At 42.8% G+C, this 22,452-nt stretch overlaps 1 protein-coding gene across 2 annotated transcripts in view; it reads left to right on the plus strand.

The window, feature by feature from the left end:
* SLC5A11 (solute carrier family 5 member 11) overlaps window positions 1–22,452 on the plus strand; it is a 34,332-nt gene that overhangs the window by 5,081 nt on the left and 6,799 nt on the right. For both annotated transcript variants that reach the window (XM_083373198.1, XM_083373197.1), the window contains exons 4-12: window positions 1,068–1,172; window positions 2,097–2,156; window positions 4,704–4,808; window positions 9,680–9,785; window positions 12,309–12,389; window positions 12,490–12,695; window positions 14,425–14,560; window positions 18,627–18,734; window positions 21,496–21,646. In XM_083373198.1, coding sequence (XP_083229324.1) covers window positions 1,068–1,172; window positions 2,097–2,156; window positions 4,704–4,808; window positions 9,680–9,785; window positions 12,309–12,389; window positions 12,490–12,695; window positions 14,425–14,560; window positions 18,627–18,734; window positions 21,496–21,646 — 1,058 coding nt within the window. The remainder of the gene's footprint in view (window positions 1–1,067; window positions 1,173–2,096; window positions 2,157–4,703; window positions 4,809–9,679; window positions 9,786–12,308; window positions 12,390–12,489; window positions 12,696–14,424; window positions 14,561–18,626; window positions 18,735–21,495; window positions 21,647–22,452) is intronic.

Here is a 22,452-nt window from a genome sequence, read left to right on the forward strand (position 1 = left end):
ACTAGAACTCACCATCTCCCGGTTTCTAGTCAGCTGCCTTCACCACTACAACAAAGCGACTCCTGATACAAGAGATAGAGCTGTCCTTTCGTTCCCTGTTTTCTCTACTTTGAAAGTGTCAACTGGATTGTGGTTCAAGCCACCGAGAACCAACTTCCACACCCAGACCTAAGTCTGAAGGAGCCGGACAAGCCTCTCTAGTTGATAGACCAGATGTTGCTAAAGGCCAGGTTGTCTGAACCTGTACAAACCAGGAAGAGCGGTCAGAGTGTCCGCTTCTCTAGCAGGAGTCTCCAAACCTGGCAACTTTAAGAATTGAGACTTGAATTCTGGGAGCTGAAGTCCACAAGTCTTAAAGGTGCTTTTTCAGGAGGCAACTGGACTTCCTTGTTTTTCTTTGAAGATGTTTCGCTTCTCATCCAAGAAGCTTCTTCAGCTCTGACTACTACTAGATGGTGGGAAGTGGAGGGATTTATATTGCTTGCAGACAGCTGGTCATTTGCATTCGTTTAGAGAGTCATTGGGGCCATTTGCCTGTGCCTGCCTTCAGCAGGGAAGGGACCCAGGGCAGAGAACACCCTGCAGCCAAGAAGGCTCCACACACATTTGCACCACTCAGGTGACCCTGAGGACACAGACAAGCCTTCAAGTGGCCTCAATGACTTTCTAAAAGAATGCAAATGACCAGCTGTTTGCAAGGAGTATAAATATCCTTCCATTCCCCACCATCCAGTCAGAGCTGAAGAAGCTTCTTGGATGAGAAGCGAAACATCTTCAAAAAAAACCAAGAAAGTCCAGTTGTCTCCTGAAAAAACACCTTTGGGACAACCCTGACCTGGACTGACTGAGCACCTCCATAGACACAAGTCTTAAAGTTGCCAAGTTTGGAGACCCTTGTCGTTACAGTGTCAAGAGAAGCATCCCAAAGGAGAAACTGGGTCTTGGGTCAGGACAAGTGATCCAGAAACCCTTCAGTCCTCTCCATGTGATGACAGACTTTGCACTCAAGGCAGGTTTAGATGGTACCTGAGATTCCCACCGAACTGATCCCTGGCTTCTTTTCACAGGTGGGGGCCTCCCTGTTTGCCAGTAATGTTGGCAGTGGGCATTTCATTGGCTTGGCTGGCTCTGGTGCGGCCTCTGGAATTGCTGCCACGGCCTATGAATGGAATGTGAGTATCACTTTTATGGTCCTCCTGCCAGCATTGAGTGTTAACAGCAGCAGTCCCAGGGTGAGGGAAGGCCTCTTCCTCTGACCGGTTGCTTTGCATCGCCCACCCCACAGTGGTTCTATTCTCCAGTTTATTCTGCAATCCCAGTGCAGGATTATAACTGTACTGCTCCTTAGGGTTGAGGGGGGAAAGGAGGTGTGAATGTTGTACCCTGTGCTCCATCACTGGAGGTTTCCAAGAAGAGACTGCTTCTGCTTGAGCAAGGGGTTGGACTAGACCAGGGGTAGGCCGCCTTGGCTCTTTTATGACTGGTGGACTTCAACTCCCAGAATTCCTGAGCCAGCATGGCTCAGCTTGGAAACCTCTCTCTTTCCCCTCAGCGTGGCTGGCTCAGGAATTCTGGGAGTTGAAGTCCACCAGTCATAACAGAGACAAGGTTGCCTACCCCTGGACTAGAGGATCTCCAAGGTCCCTTCCCACTCTATTATTCTATGTCTGGACAGCTATTTGTCCAGAATAGCGTAGGGTCTCCTGCTTGGGTCAAAGGTTGGACTAGAAGACCTCCAAGGTCCCTTCCAACTCTGTTATTCTGACTTAGTCACACCTGGAGAGCTTGCAGGCCTATCCCAGCAGGGTCGGGTTTGGTAGGTCAGTTGCATCCAGTTGAGCTTTTGGGACTCTGTCACCTGAGTCATCTTTGGCTCCCTTTTCAAATCCTCCTAAAATGGACCACATTGATTGGGGGGGCTGCTAGAAGTCTACAGCTGGAGACGTAAAATGAAACTGAATTTGCTTGTGGAAACCCTCGGCCACCAGCTGTTGGCCTGCCCTGCCAACGGATAGTGGGTGAGGTGCCCTGTAGGTCTGCTGGTTTTTGAGGGGAGGGGGCTTCCATTTTTCTAATGGCTCTGTGGTCTCTCCTAGGGAATGTTTTGTGTCCTGGTGCTGGCATGGCTGTTTGTTCCCATCTACCTTGCAAGTGGGGTGAGTAAGTCAGCACTCAGAATGCCTCCTCTGCTCTCCTGCAGAGTCACGTCCTTCTTGATCACACCTGCTTTCTTCCACCTTCACCTTCACCTGAGAAGGGCCATGTGCAACCTAGCCATATGCCAGAGCCTCTGGGATTTTGCTCCCTTTCCAAAGGGGCTAGAAATGCCTTCCTTCCTTTCTTGAAGCGCTTGGAGCAAGCCCGTCTCTCCCTCTCTTTGCCCTGTTGCGCCCATCTCCAAGCATCCCTGGGTCTTAGCGTCTTTAGAGGCCTCCAAGGTGGCTTGTATCCCATAATATCCTATTTCAAGATGCTCATGCAGGCAACGGAGGGCAGGTGGAGCTGGTCCATGCTGCTGGCCTGGATTTGATGGTTTCTGTCATCCCCCTCCCCCTCCTCATTCCTCAGTCCCTGAAATCCTGGGGCCTGTGTGGCAGGGACCCTCCGGCCCAGTGGCTGCTGCCTGCCAGGCTTCCTCTCCTCCTGCCACAGCTAAACCCTGCTCCTCCCTGCTAGCCACAGCTAAACCCTGCTGGCCAACTGGCTGGCTCTGGGCATTGATGTCCTGGCTGCAAAGATGGCGCCAAGACAGTTTGATAGATGACAGCCAAGAAATATTCATTTCCTGGCTGTCATTAGGTCAAATAATCAAGTGGTTGACTTTGAGATTTTTTTTAAAAAAAGTACAATGGGAAAGGAAAAGAAAGGAGCTGCAGGCATGGAGTTACCCAGAGCTGGGCACTTGGAGGTGGCTGGCACTTCAGTCGGGGCAATCCCCAAGCTCGGCCAGTGGAAAGTTGTGCCTTAAAGCCCTACGGAGGGCGGTGCTGCGCAGACCCCTTCCAAGTATGCCATAGTGGCATATGGGGGGGGGTGTGGTGGGCATTTTGCAATTTCCTGCTGGTTTGGGGAGGGGAAGGAAAACTGGCAAGGCAGCCGTGTGGATGTAGCCTTTGTGTAGTCAGAATTGTTTCATGGTAGCCCAGAGCAGAGTTTCTTAACTTTGGCGACTTTAAGCTGTATGGAGTTCAACTCTCAGAATTCCCCAAGTGGGAGTTCAACTTCATACAGCTTAAAGTTGCCAGCGTTGAGAAGCCTTAGCCCAGAGGGAAGCGGGGGGGGGGGGCTTCTCGCACTACAATCCTTCACACCTGGACTGGGGATGATGGAGAACCCAGTGAGCCTCTCACTAGATTGGGAAAGCTGAGCTAAATGCTGAAAGGTGCTGAGGGCTGGTGCACAAGGAGGGAAAAATAGGTACTTCAAATTTCCTACAGAGAGCAAATGGGTTGCAAAACAGAGGAAGAGCCTTTTAGCCTGAATTCATTTGAGAATTGCTAGTTATGTGCCTAACCGAGGGGTGGGGTGGGGGTTAGCTCCTAATTTCACAAGGGGTCTTTCTCCTTGTATAAAGAACCTTAGATTGGATTTATAGGACTGGGGTGGGGGGGTGGGGGGGAAGGGGCAGTGGCTGGCATAGTCAGTGGCATAGAAAGCCTACTAGGAACATGTCCACAACATACTTTTCCTTAGCGCCCCCCCCACACACACACACTTTCTCTTTTCCAGACCTCCAGGAAGCCCCTGATAGGGACTGGTCTTTAATTACAGGTAGTCCTCGGCTTACAACCACAACGGAGCCCAAACTTTATGTTGCTAAGTGAAGCATTTGTTCAGTGAGCTTTGCCTCATTTTACAATCTTTCCTGCCACAGTTGTTCAGTGAGTCCCTGCAAGTCTTAAGTTAGTAACACGCTTGTGAAGACAATTTGGCTTCCCCGCTGATTCTGCTTGCCAGAATGTCGCAAAAGGGGATCGATCGTGTGACCCTGGGAGACCCTGCGATTGTCATAAATAGGAGCCAGTTGCCGTGCATTGCCATTTTCATCACGTGACCCTGGGGATGCTGCAACTGTCATAAATGTGAAAAAATGTCAAAGGTCACTTTTTTCAGCGCCGTTGTAACTTTGAACGGTCCCTAAAGGAACTTTTGCAAGTCGAGGACTTTCTGTAATTATTTTAATCAATTTATGTGGCCATCTTCTTGCCAGAGTGACTCTGAGCAGCTAGCAAGAGATTAAAAGCCAAGCCAAATAGCAATAACACTTAGACTTATATACCACTGCACAGTGCTTTTCAGCCCTCTCAAAGTGGTTTACAGCGTCAGCCTATTGCCGCCAGCAATCTGCATCCTCATTTTACCGACCTGGAAAGGCTGGAAGGCTGAGTCAATCTTGAGCCGGTCAGGATTGTACTACTAGCAGTGGGCAGAGTTTGCCTGCAATACTACATTCTAACCACTGTGCCACCATGGCTCTTAATAGAGGCTAAAGAGGCTTGTAGTAGGGAATAAAAGGGTCTTTAGCAGGCACTCGCTAGGGGCTAAAGGGGTCTTCTGTTGCTGGGGAAGTTGCAGATTGGAGAGGTGAAGGGTGAGGGCTGTGAAATAATTAATCTGCCAGACAGTTTTGCGTAAATTCCAGCAATCACCAAAACATCAAGGCTTTTGTTTGGTAAAGACTTCCTCCTTTTCATCTTTCCCAGGTTACAACCATGCCAGAGTATTTGCAGAGACGGTTTGGTGGCAAAAGGATTCAGATCTTCCTTGCAATTCTCTACTTGTTTATCTATATATTCACCAAAATTTCAGTAAGTAAGGAGACGAGAGGAGACAGAACAGAACTGGCTTGGAAAGAGTAGGTCAACATAGGCTTCCTAAGTGACTTTTGATGTTTCTCGTGCATTGTGGCAGCCGTAGCGGCAAACCAACAGATACAGGAGGGAACGGGGGAGGTGCTGCGTCCAGGGCCGATGTGGGCATGGAAGCCGCATCTGTAGGCAGCTTCTTTCCGAAGGCTCACTCCGCAGGCTCACTATCCTCAGGAATGCGCCTGTGAGCTAAGGAAACGTCGGCGGGAGAACAAGGGGCTTCAGAGGGAGTGGGGGTGCCCTGATGGCCCTCCCTGTTAAGCAAAACATGGATCTCCCTGGAACGCACGCCCACTCCTGCTCAAAAGTCCCATTTTGGCAATTTAGATGCAAAATGCAGCACATCCCTAGAAGAAACATTTCTGAACATGGCGATTAGCTTGCTTACAACTCTGAAGCAGCTGGGGTGCCCCCCCCAGCTTCTCCCCCCCCCAGTGCAAGGTCAGCTTCTGGGAGGAGATTTTTGGCTGCCTCCCTTGTGGCTTTGGCAAGACATGCTGTGCCTACTTCAGGGGTTCTCAACCTTTTTGAATGACCGGCACAACAGTAACCGTAGCAGCGTTCGTTTAGCAACTGTTCAAAGTTACATCAGTGCTGAAAAAAAAGTGACTCGTGACCAGTCCTCACACATACAACTGTCGTAGCAACTCTGCGGTCATGTGATCAGGATTTAGGCATTTGGCCACCAGCCTGTATATTCAGGAGGGCTGCAGCATCCCTGGCTCAAGTGATTGAGGTTTGAGAGCTTCCCAGCCGACTTCTGACAGGCAAAGTCAACAGCGAGAGCTGGATTCACATGTCATGACTGGCTGGTTCACTTAACAACCATCTTGGCAGGAAAAAAAAGGTTGTAAAATCAGGTGTGCCTCGCTTAACCACAGAAATCCTGGTTCCAATTGGGGCCCTAAGTAGAGGACTAGCTGTAGTTGTGTGGCACACTGGAACTTTATTAATTATATATACATATTTTCAAAAGTGGGAGACAAGGTTTGAAGCTATGCTGCTTTTATTAAGATATAGTTAGGATTTAGGAGAGGAGAGCCAGTCTCGTGGCAGACTAGAAATAAGCAGACTGGTTGAGGACCGCTGGCAAACTACAGGTACCACAAATGACTTTAATGTATATAGACATGCTTACCCAGGGCAACGTTTTGATCACCAAACATAAGGATTTCAGTACAGGTAGTCCTCGATTTACGGCCACAGTGGAGCCTAAAGTTTCTGTTGCTAAATGAGACATTTGTTAAATGAATTTTGCCCCATTTTTATGACCTTTCTTGCCACAGTTGCTAAGTGAATCACTGTGGTTGTTCAGCTGGCAACACGGTTGTGAAGAGAATCTGCCTTCCCCATTGGCTTTGCTTGTGAGAATGTCGCAAAAGGGGATCACGTGATCCCGGGACATTGCGACCGTCTTAAATATGAGTCAGTTGTCAAAGCATCTGAATTTTAATCACGTAACCCTGGGGACACTTCAGCAGTCATAAGTGTGAAAAGAGGTCATCAGTCACTTTTTCAGTGCCGTTGTAACTTTGAATGGTCACTAAATGAAGTGTTGTAAGTCGAGGACTATGTGTTTTACAAGTCTTCCAGAGTCATGTCCTTGATCAGGATACGAAAGGAATCTAGGATTTGGATCACAGATCCATTCCAGAAAGTTTGCAGGGAGGGCAGAACCACTCATAACATTTCCACCAAGAACTGTTTCCCAAGAGTTCTAAAACTGACTCTGGAGACAACACAGGGAGAAGCTCTAAGCATGCTAATAGTCACACCATTACTTTGGCTGGCTTGTGTAGTAGCATCATACAACCACTCAAGAAAAAAAAATGGATTAAAAGCGTCGCTTTAAAATAAAATCACAAACCACCGGAGTTAAAGCTTTTAATATTAAGGAGATGTCCAAATTTGTGGGCCCGAGTCCAGAATCTCCCTCCTTATCTGATTTGTTTGTTGCTGCTTTTCTAGTGCTGGTTTCCATCTATTTCTTTTGTTCTTAACTGAAAATTTATTTCCCAGATAGAGATGTAAGGGAAATGCTCACGCCAATGGAACGTGTTGCGTGTGTGGACAGGCAGGCACAGAAGATGCCCAGTTCTATCATCTAGTCGTTGACTCTTGTGTTTGACTACTCACATTTAATGAGTAACTGGCTAACCTTTTGCTTCAGTCACTTATTAACCACAGAAGACACTCAATCCCATCAAGAGAAAGATGCTACTTCAGCTGGGTTGGGTATGAATCCCAACATTTGGTTTCTATCCAAAATGTTACAACTTCTGCCCAAGTTTTAAACTCTGATAGTTAAGAGGATGCAGTCTTTTCAAACTGGGCTTTCAGAATAGAGCTGGAAGGGATCTTGGAGGTCTTCTAGTCCAACCCCCTACTCCAGCAGGAGACACTAACCGTTTCAGACAAGTGGCTGTCCAGTCTCTTTTTAAAAACTTCCAGTGATGGAGCACCCACAATTTCTGGAAGCAAGTTGTTCCACTGGTTAATTGTTAATTAAGTTTCTCCTTAATTCCAGGTTGCTTCTCTCCTTGATTAGTTTCCATCCATTGTTTCTTGTCCTGCCTTCTGGTGCTTTGGAAAATAAGTTGACCCCCTCCTCTTTGCAGATACTGGAACGCTGCTGTCATGTCACCCCTAGTCCTTCTTTTCTCTAAACTGGCCATACCCAGTTCCTGCAACCGTTCCTCGTATGTTTTAGTCTCCAGGCCTTTAATCATCTTAGTTGCTCTTCTCTGCACATTTTCCCCCCAAAGTCTCAACATCCTTTTTGTAATGTGGTGACCCAAACTGGTCACCACATTACAAAAAAGAGTAAATGACTACAAACCCACTGAAAGAGGACAGCTGTGTCATTCTAGGGCAGCAAAAGATTTCCTCCCCCCCCCATAAAATCAGGGTTGTTAACATTCACCCCAAATCTGTGCCAAAGTTCTGAACTGCTTTTTACCAGTTCGATTTGACCAAGCTCAATGGCAGGCGCCATGTCCTTAAATAATTCTCCTCAACGGCTTTGCTGCACTGTGACTCCATTTTCTACTCACATAGTTAAGAGTTTAAGACATTTCTAATCAGCTTCAAAGGAAACATCTAAAAACATCTAGCCTTATTCTGTTCACCCAAACAGTGACAATATTTTGTGCCAGTTTTGTACCATTGAATTGCACCCACACACATTCTTAGTCCCAGCTTGAAAATAATGGGACGCTGAATAACTGGAAGTTTTTTCTTGTAATTTATTGTTTGCAACTCATGTACCAAGGAATCTCAAGAATTTTTTTTAACTTTCTATGTAAATCTATCTTAGTTGTGATGTAAAAGGAAAAAAAACAAGTTCAAATGCTTAAGCCACTTCTAAATGCATCAGTGTAGAAATATCTTTTAGTTTTGGCAACAACAGCAATCAATTCAGTAGTATTAAAAAGTTTAATAGGAACTGTGGGCGGCAGAGTGGCTCTCCAGCATCCTAACCGTGAGCCACTATGATATGAGGCATTTTTTTTTAAAAAAAGACCGCGTCTTATTTTCATGGAAACACGGTAAATGGATGCCACTTGGGTGGGAAGGGAACAGCACTCCGTGACATCATGCTGGCCACGTGACCACGGAAATGTCTCTGGAGAGCATTGCCTCAGTGGCCTCGAAACGGAGACGAACAGCGCCCTGTAGAGTCGGCAGAGACTAGCAGAGTAAAATCCACAGGGACTACCTTTAATACCTTGAAAAAGTATTTGCAAATCTAAAGTGTGTTTGGGCATTTAGCTTTATACAGGTAATCCTCGACTTATAACAGTCTGTTTAGTGACCGTTCAAAGTTACAATGGCACTGAAAAATGTGACTTGTGACCGTTTTTCACAGTTACGACCTTTGCAGCATCTCTGTGGTTCACCTGATCAAAATTAAAATGCTTGGCAACTGCCTCTATTTATGAAGGTTGCTGCATCCCAAGATCATGTGATTCCCTTGTGTGACCTTCTGGGTAAGCCAGATTCACTTAACAACTGGGTTACTAACTGCAGTGATTCACTTAGCAACTGTGGCAAGAAAAGTCGTAAAATTCACTTAACAAATGTCTCAGAAATTTTGGGCTCAATTACGGTCATAAGGACTACCTCTAATTTGCAACTGCCAGGCTGAAGCAGAAAAAGAGAAGGGGGCTATCTCAATCAATAGTTCAAATATTGACCAGCCAATTAATAATTACTGTGCTTGAAACAAAGGTCAGACATAATACCCTTTTAGACAATAATTGAGAAGAGTCGTTAGTTAGGCTTTAAGCCCTAGGCCTGTTGGGCCAGGTAATTCTTCCTAATCTTGCTCTTAGGGCATGACCAGAGGCAGCAATTTTCCTATGGAGAAAATTGGCATAAAGTCTGCATACAGCAAAGAGGGGCGTCACCTTTCAGCAACATGGTGCTCATGGTAGGATTGAGGGAGGACAAGAAGCAACGGGTGGAAGCTCACAAGAGGGAAATCCAACCTAGAAATAAGGAGGAATTTCCTGACAATGACAACAGTTAATCAATGGAACAACTTGCTCCTGGAGTTGTGGGTGTTCTATCACTGGAGGTCTTCAAGAAAAAATTGGACATTCATTTCTTTGGGATGCAATAAGGTTTGGATTAGAAGACTTTGAAGGTCCCTTCAGCCCTAGGATTCTAAGAGAGACTACTATCCCAAATGCAACCATTAGTACTGTAGGGGATACAACACAACATTTGGCCAACTGCCTTCTAATTTGAGTCAGCCCAGACAAGATGGTTATTGAGGCTGCAATATTAGATGTCTCTCTCTCCTCCAGGTTGACATGTATGCTGGGGCTCTCTTCATCCAACAGGCCCTGCACTGGGACCTCTACATAGCGGTCATCGGTTTGCTGGTCATCACTGCAATTTACACTGTGGCAGGTAGATGTTAACGCTGTAAGAGTGGATCTTTTTGCAGTTATTTCTGGACCATGAACTCCAGGGAAGGAGTTTAAGAGAATAGCTGGGATTGTTTGGCTGTTCCATCATCCAGCTTCAGGCAGTTGAGGTTTCACCAATGTGTATGGAGAGAAAGCACGTTTCCTTAGAAGATTTAGCGACCTGTGGAAGTCTACATGATGAATATGTAGCATGTGGTTACATAACTCACCCTAAGATACCTGGAGCATTGGTTAAATTCTGCTTTGTGACCACCAAGTACTTCTTGGGGCTTCAGGTGCTGCCTGACTTTTGTTGCTTTTTCTGAGACCTCATTTTGCCCCACTGCCAACTGAAAAAATATAGTGAGGGGGTAGCATTTGCAAATAAGTAAACACTCACATTGCATGCTTTGTAAAAATAACTTGGATACACAGAAGTGCTTTGCAAGAAAGAAAATATTAGATATGTTGACCTACAGAGAAGGAACAGCTTGAAATTTCCAAAGCAAAGATTGTCACGTCCTGGCTTTCTTTAGAAAATCTCACCCCTTTTCATCTTCCTTTGCTTTGAACTTCTGTTAAATAATGTCCTCAAAGCTTCCTTTTTAAAGCTACTTTTGAAAAACGTTAAAAAGACACGGTGGTGTTCACCTGCAGACTTTTGTATACTGCCCAGGGAACTACTTGTTAACAAGGAAGAGAAGAACAAGGGGAATCAAACCACATGGGGAAAGGCCAGTCATGATGGGGAGGGCAGACACTCCACACACACATTCCACTCTATGCAAAAGGCAATAAAATTGTGTGATAACTTTACTAGATTGTTTAAACTAGAAATATAAAAACTAACAACAGCTAATCGTTCAGATAGAAAAAAAGAAAGAACAAAGCCAAAAGTGCAGAAAGAAGAGAAAAAGACAGAAAAATGATTTTTGATTGTCTTTTATAACAGATAGAAGCATGAATTTAAATTTGACCTCTTGCTCTAAAGTTACATCAATTTCATTTTTCCTCCAATCTACTTTTTTTTCTAATCATCAAACACACTTGCCACAATTTTATTTATTTATTTCATGGAGAAGGGTTTTCCAGCCATATTTTCATATTAATCAGTTTCTTTTCTCTAATCAAAAGGTCAGTTTTGCCATCTCAGCCAGCATCACAAAATTGTTTCTTCTCTGGCACATCATCCCCGTCGGGAAAGTCTTGTTATATTAAAAAATAGCAAAACCAAACGTAGGATAGGTACTTGGGATGCAAATAATCAGATGCATGGTATTTTTTACTTGGATTTCTAGTTAAAAATGCCAACAGCAAACCTTCCAAGAAGTCTCCCAATATTTAATCACACCTGAATTAAAACATCAATTTTCTGATAGGTATAAAGTTAACTTTTTTTTATTAAAGAGTTTTACAAAAAAAATTTACAATACATATGCCCAAAACCCCCCCACCCCAAACCACCCACTTCCCCCCCCCCCCACTTCCCAGAGCTGAATACAGGGTTATAGATATAATAATCATATTCTAACTAAAATTATCCATTATAAAATTAACCAAATTCATAATGTGCTTTAACTCCCCTTTAACATAGATACATTCAAATTATTAAAAACCTAATAATAATAACTTAAACAAAAATATAATCAATACTAATACTAAAATTAATAACAATATCCCTCTAAAATCTACTCATAAGCTAAGTGGAACTTTTTAGTGCCATATTTGTTCTGAATATAATCTATCCATCTTCTCCAAACTGAAATATATCTTGTGAATGATCCTTCAAATAAGCAGAAATCTTAGACATTTCTGCAAGATTCGATACTTTAAACACCCATTCTTCTATAGTAGGCAAACTATCCTTCTTCCAGTATTGTCCCACCAGTAACTGTGCTGCTGTTATCAAATTCAACATCAGATTGGTTTCAATACCCAATAAAAAAAATTGTGGAGAGAACTTTATCTTTCTCTTAAAAATCTTTTGAATGTTCCACCAAATTTTAATCCAAAAAGCTTTTATATTTCTACAAGTACACCACATATGAAAATAAGTAGCATCTAAACTACCGCATCTCCAGCATTTAGACTGTAGGTTAGGATACATGTTAGACAACTTTTTAGGATCCAAATGCCATCTATAAAACATTTTATAAAAATTTTCTCTTAAATTTTGAGCCTGAGTAAATGTAACATTTCTAACCCAGATTACCTCCCAAATATCCAACGGAACTGGTTCCTGTATGTTTTGTGCCCACTTTATCATACAATCTTTAACTAATTCCATTTCCGAATCCAATTCAATTAAAACATTATATATCCTCTTTATATGTGCACGATTTAAATCTCTAATTTGTTTGGTATAAAGTTAACTTTAGCTACCGAGAATCATTTGATAGTGACTTGCAAATTTAACAAATAAAGCAGTAATACACTTTCAATATCAGGAAAGGGCTTTTTTGAGGCTAGTCCAGATTTTTGGGCGGAAACTGGACCCCAATCCAGCTCTTGCTGCTTTGTACAGGGGGCCTGGCAGCAGTCATCTACACGGACGCCCTGCAGACGGTCATCATGCTGGCTGGCGCCCTCACCCTGATGGGCTTCAGTGAGTACTGGGCGGGGTGTGTGTGTGTGTTTCAGAATTGCTGTTCCTTAGCCTGCTGTCTGTGGGAGGCAGCTGAACTGGTCCATTTCAACCTCTCTAGGCTTTGCCAAAGTTGGAGGCCTTGAGGACCTGAAGAACAGATACTTCAAGGCCATCGCAAGCAACCACCATGGAAACACCAGCTGTGGCTTGCCAAGGGAGGATGCCTTCCACATATTCCGGGACCCTGTCACATCCGACTTTCCTTGGCCAGGAATCATAGTGGGAATGACCATCCCATCTTTGTGGTACTGGTGCACTGACCAGGTAATTTATCTCATCATTTGTGTTTGTCTTCTGGCTGAGGAAGAGTTTTAAAAGGTAAAGTCTTCCCTTGTCCATTTGTATCCGATTCTAAGGGGTGGTGTTCATCTCTGTTTCTTAGCCGAGGGAGCCAGCGTTGTCTGAAGACATTTTCTGTGGTCATGTGGCCAGCCAAAATGCACAAAATACTGTTAACCTTCCCACTGAAATGATACCTATTAATCTACTCGCAGTTGCATGTTTTCGAACTGCTAGGTGGGCAAGAGCTGGGGAAACTAATAGGAACTCACCCCATTGCATGCCACTTGGGTCTCAAATCCGGGGTGTAAGCTTCCAGCTGACAAGCTCAGCATCTTTAACCAGTCAGCCATTGTGCCCTCTAAAGAGGGAGAGTTTTAAAGGAAGAGAAATTGCCACCGTATGCCAGGAAGTGATAGCATTGCTTTAAGGGAGAACTTGCAGCATGGCTCACACAAAGGAGTAGAAAAAGATGTGGATTGAGAAAATTTACACAACTTCCTCTGAATCACTTCTCAAGTGTGGCAACTGAAATGTCTGGCATTATGAGAACAACACTGTAATCTGCCCACATCATCATGTGCTGTCATGGTAATACAGTAAGTCTCTGGGTTAAGAATGCCCTGATTTAAGGATGACCCATGGTTATGAATGGAGTCTATTGTTGCAAAATTTGATTGAAATACACAATGATTCAAGTTAAATACACACTGGTTCAAGTTCATTACACAATGTTATTTGTACAGTATTATATAACATTGTTCCGGCTTACATACAATTTGACTTAAGGACAGACCTTGGGTATAGAATTCATCCTTAAACTGGGGATTACCTATAATCATGAAACATGTTTGGGAGTGCCCAGAGTCACATTTTGTGAGATGAGTGACTATATAGAACATAGAATAATAGAGTTGGAAGGGACCTGGTCTTCTAGTCCAATCTCCTGCTCAAGCTGGAGACCCTATACCATTTTAGACAGCTGTCCAATCTCATCTTAAAAACCTACAGTGATGGTGAACCCACAACTTCTGGAGGCAAGTTGTTCCACTGGTAAATTGTTCTCACTGTCAGGAAGTTTCTCCTTAGTGCTAGGTTGCTTCTCTCCTTGGTTAGTTTCCATCCCTTGCTTCTTGTCTTGCCTTCTGGTAATTTGGAAAATAAATTTGGTAAATAAATAAATACTCATATGGTTGGCTCCTCACTATGATCCACCATTAGTGGATATTCTGAATGAGCAGCATTTGGAGAGAGGGGACACCCCCTTTCTCTCCTCACTATGCAAAGATTTCAATCCAGGCTTCCCATGTTCAAGGGCAGCACCGTCTGCCTTCAGAATGCACCACACACCAGCATCTCACCAACCACTATCTATTTGGCGTAGAGGACAGAGCAGATGGCCTTGACAGACAGAAGGAAGAGCTGCTTCCAAGGCAACAGTCAGATAAGCCAGCCTTGAGTTCCCCTGCAGAGAAAACAATGTGAGAAAAATTCTCAAAGAAGCTCTCCCCCTTCCCCCCAATTCACACAAAGATAAAGCGAGGGAGGGACAAGGACAATGAGACTTGATTGAAACTTTGACTGGACTATTGTGACCTTCATCTTGACTTTATAGACTACGCCCTGCCTGGACTTTGAACTTGGGGTGATGTGGGAGGCTGTTCTAGGTGAAGAAGGGAAAATGAACACTGTCCATCTCCTTTTTCCTTTGAAGGTCATTGTCCAAAGGTCTCTGGCAGCAAAGTCTCTCTCTCATGCCAAGGGCGGTGCCCTGCTGGCCTCCTACTTGAAGATCCTGCCTCTCTTCATGATGGTCTTGCCTGGCATGATCAGCCGTGTCCTCTTTCCAGGTAGGAGTGGAGTGGTGGCCTAAAAATCATTTAGAAAAGAAGAAGCCAGTTCTTCTTTCTTTCTTTCTTTCTTTCTTTCTTTCTTTCTTTCTTTCTTTCTTTCTTTCTTTCTTTCTTTCTTTCTTTCTTTCTTTCTTCTTTTCTCTCTCTCTCTCTCTCTCTCTCTCTCTCTTTCTTTTTTTGAGAATTACGCTTCCCTTCGGTTTGGTTCTAGCTTAGTCTGGAAGAACTGAGAAAGAAAGAGTCTGAGAAGACAGCCTTATTATTTATTATTATTTAATAATTATTATTATAGTATTTAATAAATTATTACAATATTTTAATATTTTATTTAATAATATATAATAAGGCTGTGTTTTCAGACTCTTTCTTTCTCAGTTCACCGTGACTGGGCTAAAACCAAAACCAAATCAGGATACAAAGGGAAGTGTGGTTCTCAAATATATATACTGTATGGTTCTTCTTTTCTACATGATTTTTTAAAAAAAAATTAGAATTATTTTTTCTGGGAAGTGAACAATTTTCTATTCCTCTCTTCACAGTTGTGATAGTTATCCTGTTTGCTGCTTTCATAGACCTTACAGCAGCATTTGATATGGTAAATAGAGAAGTACTATGGAGTAAATTGACATCCCTTAAAATAGAACCCAGACTCCTGGCTTTGATTAAAGCCCTTTACCCTGACTAACAGGATTCACACAAATAAAGGGATAAGGCAAGGGTGTATCCTGGCCCCATTATTATTTAATTTATACATCAATGACTTGCCAGGGTTAATGAAGGATACCATGGTACACATGCCGATGATCCTTAATACTTATTGTAACAGCTTGCTTTATGCTGATGATATGATTTTATTATCATACTCACAAGTAGGATTACGTAGGCTATTAAGAAGATTCAGCTCTTATTGCCAGGATAACTCCCTAATCATTAGCAAATCTAAATCAAAACTAATGGTGTTTGGAAGAAACAATCAGAGACATAAGTGGCAATTAGATGGTAAACCAATTGAACAAGTTAACACCTTTGTATATTTGGGTGTAACTTTTTCCAAGACTGGATCTTGGGCCTGCCATCATCAACGGAGTACATTTAGAGCAAAAGCCCGTTTGAATTTATTGCTCAAACTAAAGAACCATAGTTACCCAGGGTCCCTATCCCCATTAACCAAGGTTTATAAGGCTAAGGTTACCACAATGTTCTTGTATGGAGCAGAAATTTTGGGTCTTTACTCAAACACAATCCCAGCATCTGAGAAGTATTTTGGGTGTAGATCCAAGAACATTTGCTGCAACAGTTAGAGCTGAATTGGGAATTCATACAATTCAGGCATTATCTAAAATTAGAGCTTATAACTACTGGTGCAAAGTTAATGAAATGGAGACTGATAGACTCCCCAAGTTATGCCTACTAGAGCAAATAAAACTACAATCACAAATCTCCTGGATCACCAAACTAACAAATTTTGTAAGAAGCTGTGGCTTTCCCGTCTCTTGCGTAACAGGAGAACAATCCAAAAAAAGAGTTGCCCCAAAAATTAAGGATATAGAAGCACAAACTGATATAGCTATCCTTAGTAAGGTGGGTAACTTGAAAGGGCTGAGTAAATACAAACGTACTTTTCAAGTAGACAGTTATTTGAAATCACAACTCCCAAAACATCTGAGGGAGATATTTACGCGAGCGATATTTGAACAACTTGACACAATGGTCAGATATGGGAGATTTCATGCTATACCCTATAATGAATGTCTCTGCATTTGTGGAGCGGCAGAGGTAGAGGTCCTGGCTCACATCCTATTTGACTGTTGCTGCTTATAAAAGGGTGAGAGACAGGTATCTTGGTCTATATGCCAAACAAATGACCCATTGGGATCCCCATGTCAAAATAACTTACCTTATGTCCAGCCAGAACTTGAAAATAACATTTAACATAGCACAGTACTTAAACAAAATGATCCGGTTGAGATCTGCATATGTGGGACTGATTGGGGTAGATTGCAAGGGCGACTCCGAAATATAATGTTATCATATTTTATCTATATCTTAAATTATTGTACATTATTACAATTTCATTTTAGATTGTATTTTATTACCATTTCATTTTAAATCATATTTTATTCTAATTCCATTTTAAATTGTATTTTATCACATTCCATTTTAAATTGCTTTTATCAAATTTTAGTAACAATTTGTGCTGGAACTTTGCACTTTGATATGGCCCAAGGGCTAATCAATAAAGTTGTTGCTGTTTTGTTTTTTTAATTGGCCTTTTTATGTTCTTTGCTTATTTATCTACTGGTGATTAGGGTCCATCTCTATGTTCACACAACGTACAAAACTGAGATGTGGATTGCTTGTTTGTGCCTATGGGACCATGTGAACTCGTGGGTTCTTTGTAATGATTATTGCATTGAATAAACTCAGGCGATTGTATTTTGAAAAAATAAACTATGGTTAAGCAAATTATAATTCAATTTGACTAAGCATGATATGTAAACTTAGTTACCTGACTGGGTTCACCCATTCGGCTATACTTTGCTTACTCTTAATTCCCTGGGAAAATACTGTATATGTTTGGCTGGGTTCATAGAAAATAGCTACCTCAAAAATAAACAATCCAATCTCCTGGATCTCTTTCTGACATGGTAACCTGGCCACTGTGGTGAAACAGCCATTGTTGCTCCTGAGGAGAGCTTGATTGATGGATGAAGGCAACTCGCCTGCCAGGTGCCCAGGTAGACTATCAGTACACCTAGTGGAGACAGATGCCCTTGACCATGTTGATTGAAATGCGACTGTCCCTCGATCTGCTGGCTAGAGAAACGGTTAGCTGATTTAAAACAAAGGGTTCCAGGCAGAAGTCCCTCAGAAGCTGTGGAGAGAGACTGGGAAAAGTACGGGTTCTTCTCAGACTCTGATTAAAGTTCAGAATTTCAGTTCAGCCCAGGTAACTGAACTAGTTTGCTGCAGACAATTGTTCTTTCTATAGAAATAAATTAAGCAAGTAGCCAGGAATTTGTTTAATTTATGGTTTTTGTTTTCCTCTAGTGTTTAAAGTCTCATTCATTTCATGTTCTTAATTCTCTGTTTAAGTTATACAAGTGGGCCTTTAAACTTTAACAGTGATTCATCCTTCAAGCCGTGTTCCTTCAGTTGCAACTACTGCATCTCATGACCTGGGAAGTTTGTTGAATGTTTTAATAGTTACAGATAGAAAGGGGGTTTACATTTTTAGCAATAAAGTTTGATTTTCTTTATACCTTTTGAAATTGCTCTAGCCTGCAGATATCCAAGTAGCCAAGAATTAGCTATAAAGAAATTATTTCACCATTTGCATTTTGATCTTTTAACCAACTGAAAGGCAGTTTGGGGTGTAAATACCTTGATTTTCATCCACACGGAAGTAAGAGATTAGAATTCAGGTGACATTCTTTTTTTTATTGAAAAGTTTTACAATACATTTTTGAATACAAAAAAAAACCCTCCTCCCCCTCCCCTCTCCCCAACCCTCCCCTCCCCTCCCCTCCCCCTCCCCGACTTCCCAGAGCTGAATACAGGGTATAATAATACAAACAAGCATAATCTAAAATATGCTAACAACAAAAATAAAACATTAAATTCTATCGCACTTTAACTCTCCATAGTCATAATATTAACGAAATAACTACTAACTAATTATACGTCATAAAAATCCACTACTTATACAAATGCTAAATGAAACTTTTTAGTCCCATATTTATTCTGAATATATTCAATCCATCTTCTCCATTCCACAATATATCTCTGTTGCGATTGATCTTTCAAATATGCTGAAATCTAGGTGACATTCTTCTGGGAAGGCAGGTGCGGTAGCGATTCCAGGAGGGGGCAGGGCTGGGAAGACCCAGAGGGCTTCCAGAAGTTGAGGTTGGGACCCCTAGACTTTCATCTTACAGGCCCCATTCTGATTTCAAAATGGCGGTCCTGAATCTGATTTCTAATCCTTTTTTTAAAAAACTTTTCGAATTGTCCAGCCTTTCTCTCACCTTTCATAACTTCTTTTGGTTCTGTTTTGTTGCAGATCTAGTGGCCTGTGCTGATCCCAAATCCTGTAAAGAGATCTGTGGCAACCCATCTGGATGTTCAGATATTGCGTACCCAAAACTTGTCATTGAGCTTCTGCCACTGGGTAAGGGGCTTCTCATTAATCTGATGAGGGGCATGGCCGACAGGCAGAATTGCAGTAGGACTGATGGGAGCCCAAGGCATTTTTGCCTTCATAAGCAGACTATTGCTTTACTTTTCTCACAACTGAATTGTATTTTATTGTATTGGGCCCAGTGTTCAATTCTGCCTTCAGAATCTTCAGCCTAGCTTCTGAGGTGTTGGCTATTCCCCCCCCCAGCTTGGTGTCATCTGCAAATTTGATGAATTCTCCTTCTATTCCCTTATCTCAATTGTTTATGAAGTTGTTGAAAAGTACTGGGCCTAAGACAGAAATGTGGGGTACCCTACTGCTTGCTTCTCTCCATGTAGATATAATTCCACTGAGGACTACACATTGAGTGCGGGTTTTCAGCCACTTAGAGATCCATCTGGCGTGATGCTGTCTATCCAGTGGTGGGATTCAGCCAGTTCGCACCACTTTGGCAGAACCAGTAGCTGATTTTTGGTTGCCCAGGCCTAGAATGGACTTCTGGAAGTGGCATTCACACAGAGAACCGGTTGTTCACATATTGAATCCCATCACTGTGTTTATCCCACTTTTTTCTATCTTATCAAGTAGTAGGTTGCAATCTACTTCAGGGCTTTTCAACCAGGGGTACGGATACCACCTGTGGTACATTGGCACCTAGCAGGTGGTACGCAACCATCCTAGAAAAGTGGTAGCTGGGGAGGGGAATGAGCTGAACCGGTGGCAGCACTGCAGAAGCCTGAGCGAGAGACGGCTGGAGCTGCAGGGTTGTCAGGGCTCAGCAAAAATTCTAGGATCAGCGCTTCTTTGGGGCTGTCAGGACTCAGTGGAAGCGCCAGGATCAGTGCCAGACTCCAGCTGGAGCTCGGCACTGATCCTGGCGCTTCTGAGCCCAGAAGAAGCGCCGATCAGCTGGAACGTTGCAGCATCTCCAGGGTCTTGTGATTTACATTCAGATACTTGGCAACTGATTCATATTTATGATGGTCACAGTGTCCCAGGGTCATGTGAAGTGAGCAAAACCTGCTGCAACCACCCAGCAGAGGGGGGGGGAATAAAAACCAAACACCCCCCACCCCATCCCCACTGCCAATCCTCAACAGAAATGCTCACAACAATGAAAACCTCGGACAGGAGAAAGAGCGCTGCAGGTGTCTTGCTCAGCTGTGGCTTGGGGGGCAGTTTTTTCAGTGCCATTGTAACTTCAGTCACTAAGCGAACTGTTGTAAGTCGAGGACTACCTGTACTTCATCACTTTTTTTCCTTTTTTTTTTTTTGGTCATCAAGTTTTTGACACCTTGCTAGGCGACTCGTGGTACTCGGATGTTGCCATATCCTAAAAGTGGTACAATGGGTGAGAAGGTTGAAAAGCCCTGATCTATTTTATCAAATGCCTTACTGAAGTCCAAGTAAATTATATCCACAGCATTTTGCCGGACCACTAATTTAGTCACTTTGTCAACGAATGCAATAAGATTTGTTTGGCATGATCTGTTTTGGACAAAGTCAAGTTGGCTTCTAGTCATAGCTTTGCTGGCTACTCAGAATGATTTGGGGTTGACAAAGGATGCTAAGAACAGCAAAAGGGGCTCCTATGTTATCTTCAGAATAAAAAGGTAGATAAAATATGATACACATGCTAGGGAAATATAGCTAAAGAATAACAAGCATGGAAAAGGCAGAACTTCTGGAAGAGTTTTTCATTCCAGCCTGCCAGTTGTGGAAGAGAGTTTATATAGCGAGAGCGATCCTTCTGATGTCTAGCCGAGAATCTCTTTCATTGTAGTTTTAACCCATTGATTCTGGTCCTGTCCTCTCTGGGCAATAGAAAGTAAGACTAATTCTTCTTTTTGGCCATCCTTTCAGACTACAACTTTCTTTCCCGGCAGATAACATTTTGTATGCAAAGAAATCCTCTACTGTTCCTCATAGGAAATTGGTTTCTGACCTTCACTGTTTTATGAACCATGAAATCTTATTTCATTTTCCTGATGTGGAAATCTCTTTAGTAGATTGGGGGAATGCTGTGGTTATAATTTATCTTGATTTTAGTAATGCATTTAATAAAGTACCACATGACAATCTAGCTAGCAAGCTGAAATGTGGGCTGGATTACTTGTCTGTTAGATGGATCCTTAGCTGGCTTGTAATGGGTACTAGGAGTAGTGTCCAAAAGTTCCTTATCTTGCTAGAGCAAATGAGCTGCTTTAGGAGGGTCTGGTATGCTATTTTTTTCATTCAGTACTTAGATTAATGGTGGAGGAAATAATTACATTTGCAGATAACATAAAACTAGATGGAATAGCATCTTCTCATCTTTCTCACCTGTCATCTTTCCCACTACCTTCTCCTATTGGTATATTACGATTTATCAATTGTATCTTATGATTTATGATTATATCTTACGATTTATGATTATTGTTTGTATGTACACTCAGAGCTTCTGCACACGAGATAAATTCCTTGATAAATTAGACTTGGCCAATAAAGTATTCTGTTCTTTTCTGTGCTGTCCTGTCCTTTTCTGTTCTGTTCCATTCTATTCTGTGATTCTATACTTCTATGAAAAGTAAATTAGATTTTTTTTCTTTATCAAAGGAAACAAATTCCTGATTTTATTCTTTTTTTTCTGAAGTTGGATTGCAAGCTATGACTTAGCAAATAGTAAGAACTTTCTGAGTAAACTGCAAACTTCTTTTGATTCCTGAGGAGGACACTGGTAAGGAATATTCTCATCCAGGCTTTTTGCTTCCAGGACTAAGGGGGCTTATGATGTCAGTCATGATTGCAGCATTGATGTCCTCTTTGACTTCAATCTTCAATAGCGCAAGCACCATTTTCACCATGGACCTTTGGCGACATCTTCGACCTCTGTCTTCTGAATGGGAGCTCATGATCGTTGGCAGGTAAGCCCATGGGACACATCTAGCAAGAGCCCCAGGAGTACCCTTAGGAGGCAAGCAGTAGCCAAAAAAATGACCAAAGAAGTCCTTTAAGGGCTGAGCTTATTCTGAAGATCATTTGAAGGAAATGCTTTGGACTTTGTATGTGCGCGCGGCACCTCTCTGATGGTGATTCAAGGAGCCTGACCTTTTCCAGGGATTCAACTTGCATCTCAATGTTCATGAGTGGGTTCTGTAAAAGCAACTTGTCAGAATTGTCCTGATTTGGTCCTTAGGAAGGTTAGACCCTCGACTCCATGATTGAAGGGAAAGTTTCACTTCTACTAAGTTCAAGTGATTACAGGATAAGGAAAGCTGGATCTGAATAATCCCATGCAAAGCCTGTGTTTTCTCCTGTCTCTGGGTTCCCTCTCCCTTGACCAGTCCATCAGGGTCCAGTCGTATTCGTCTTAGGTGTTTGGGGAATGGCTTTGAGATTTGGTGCCTCTTTAGTGTACTTTTGCATTCCACTTTCATGGTTTCGTCCTTGATCGGTTGGCTCATTCCAGATCGACACCTCTGTCAATCCTGTCATCCCTTCCCTTCCTCCTTTTGCCCATTCCCTATTTCCCCATCCTCCTCTCCCCTTCCCTTTTATGGCAGGATGCCAGTGAGGCAAGGTATGCTGAAGATGGCAGGCCTGACGTAACTTTTCCTCAGACTCATCCAGAAGCCTGAAAAAGCTCAGGATCCTTTAATGAACGGCAGAGAAGGGCTTTGCTTCTGGAAGGCCAGAGCGCTTTTCCCAGCCGAGCTCAGTTCAAATCCGC

The sequence above is a fragment of the Vipera ursinii genome (genome assembly GCF_947247035.1).
Source record: "Vipera ursinii genome assembly, chromosome: 13".
Taxonomy (NCBI): domain Eukaryota; kingdom Metazoa; phylum Chordata; class Lepidosauria; order Squamata; family Viperidae; genus Vipera; species Vipera ursinii.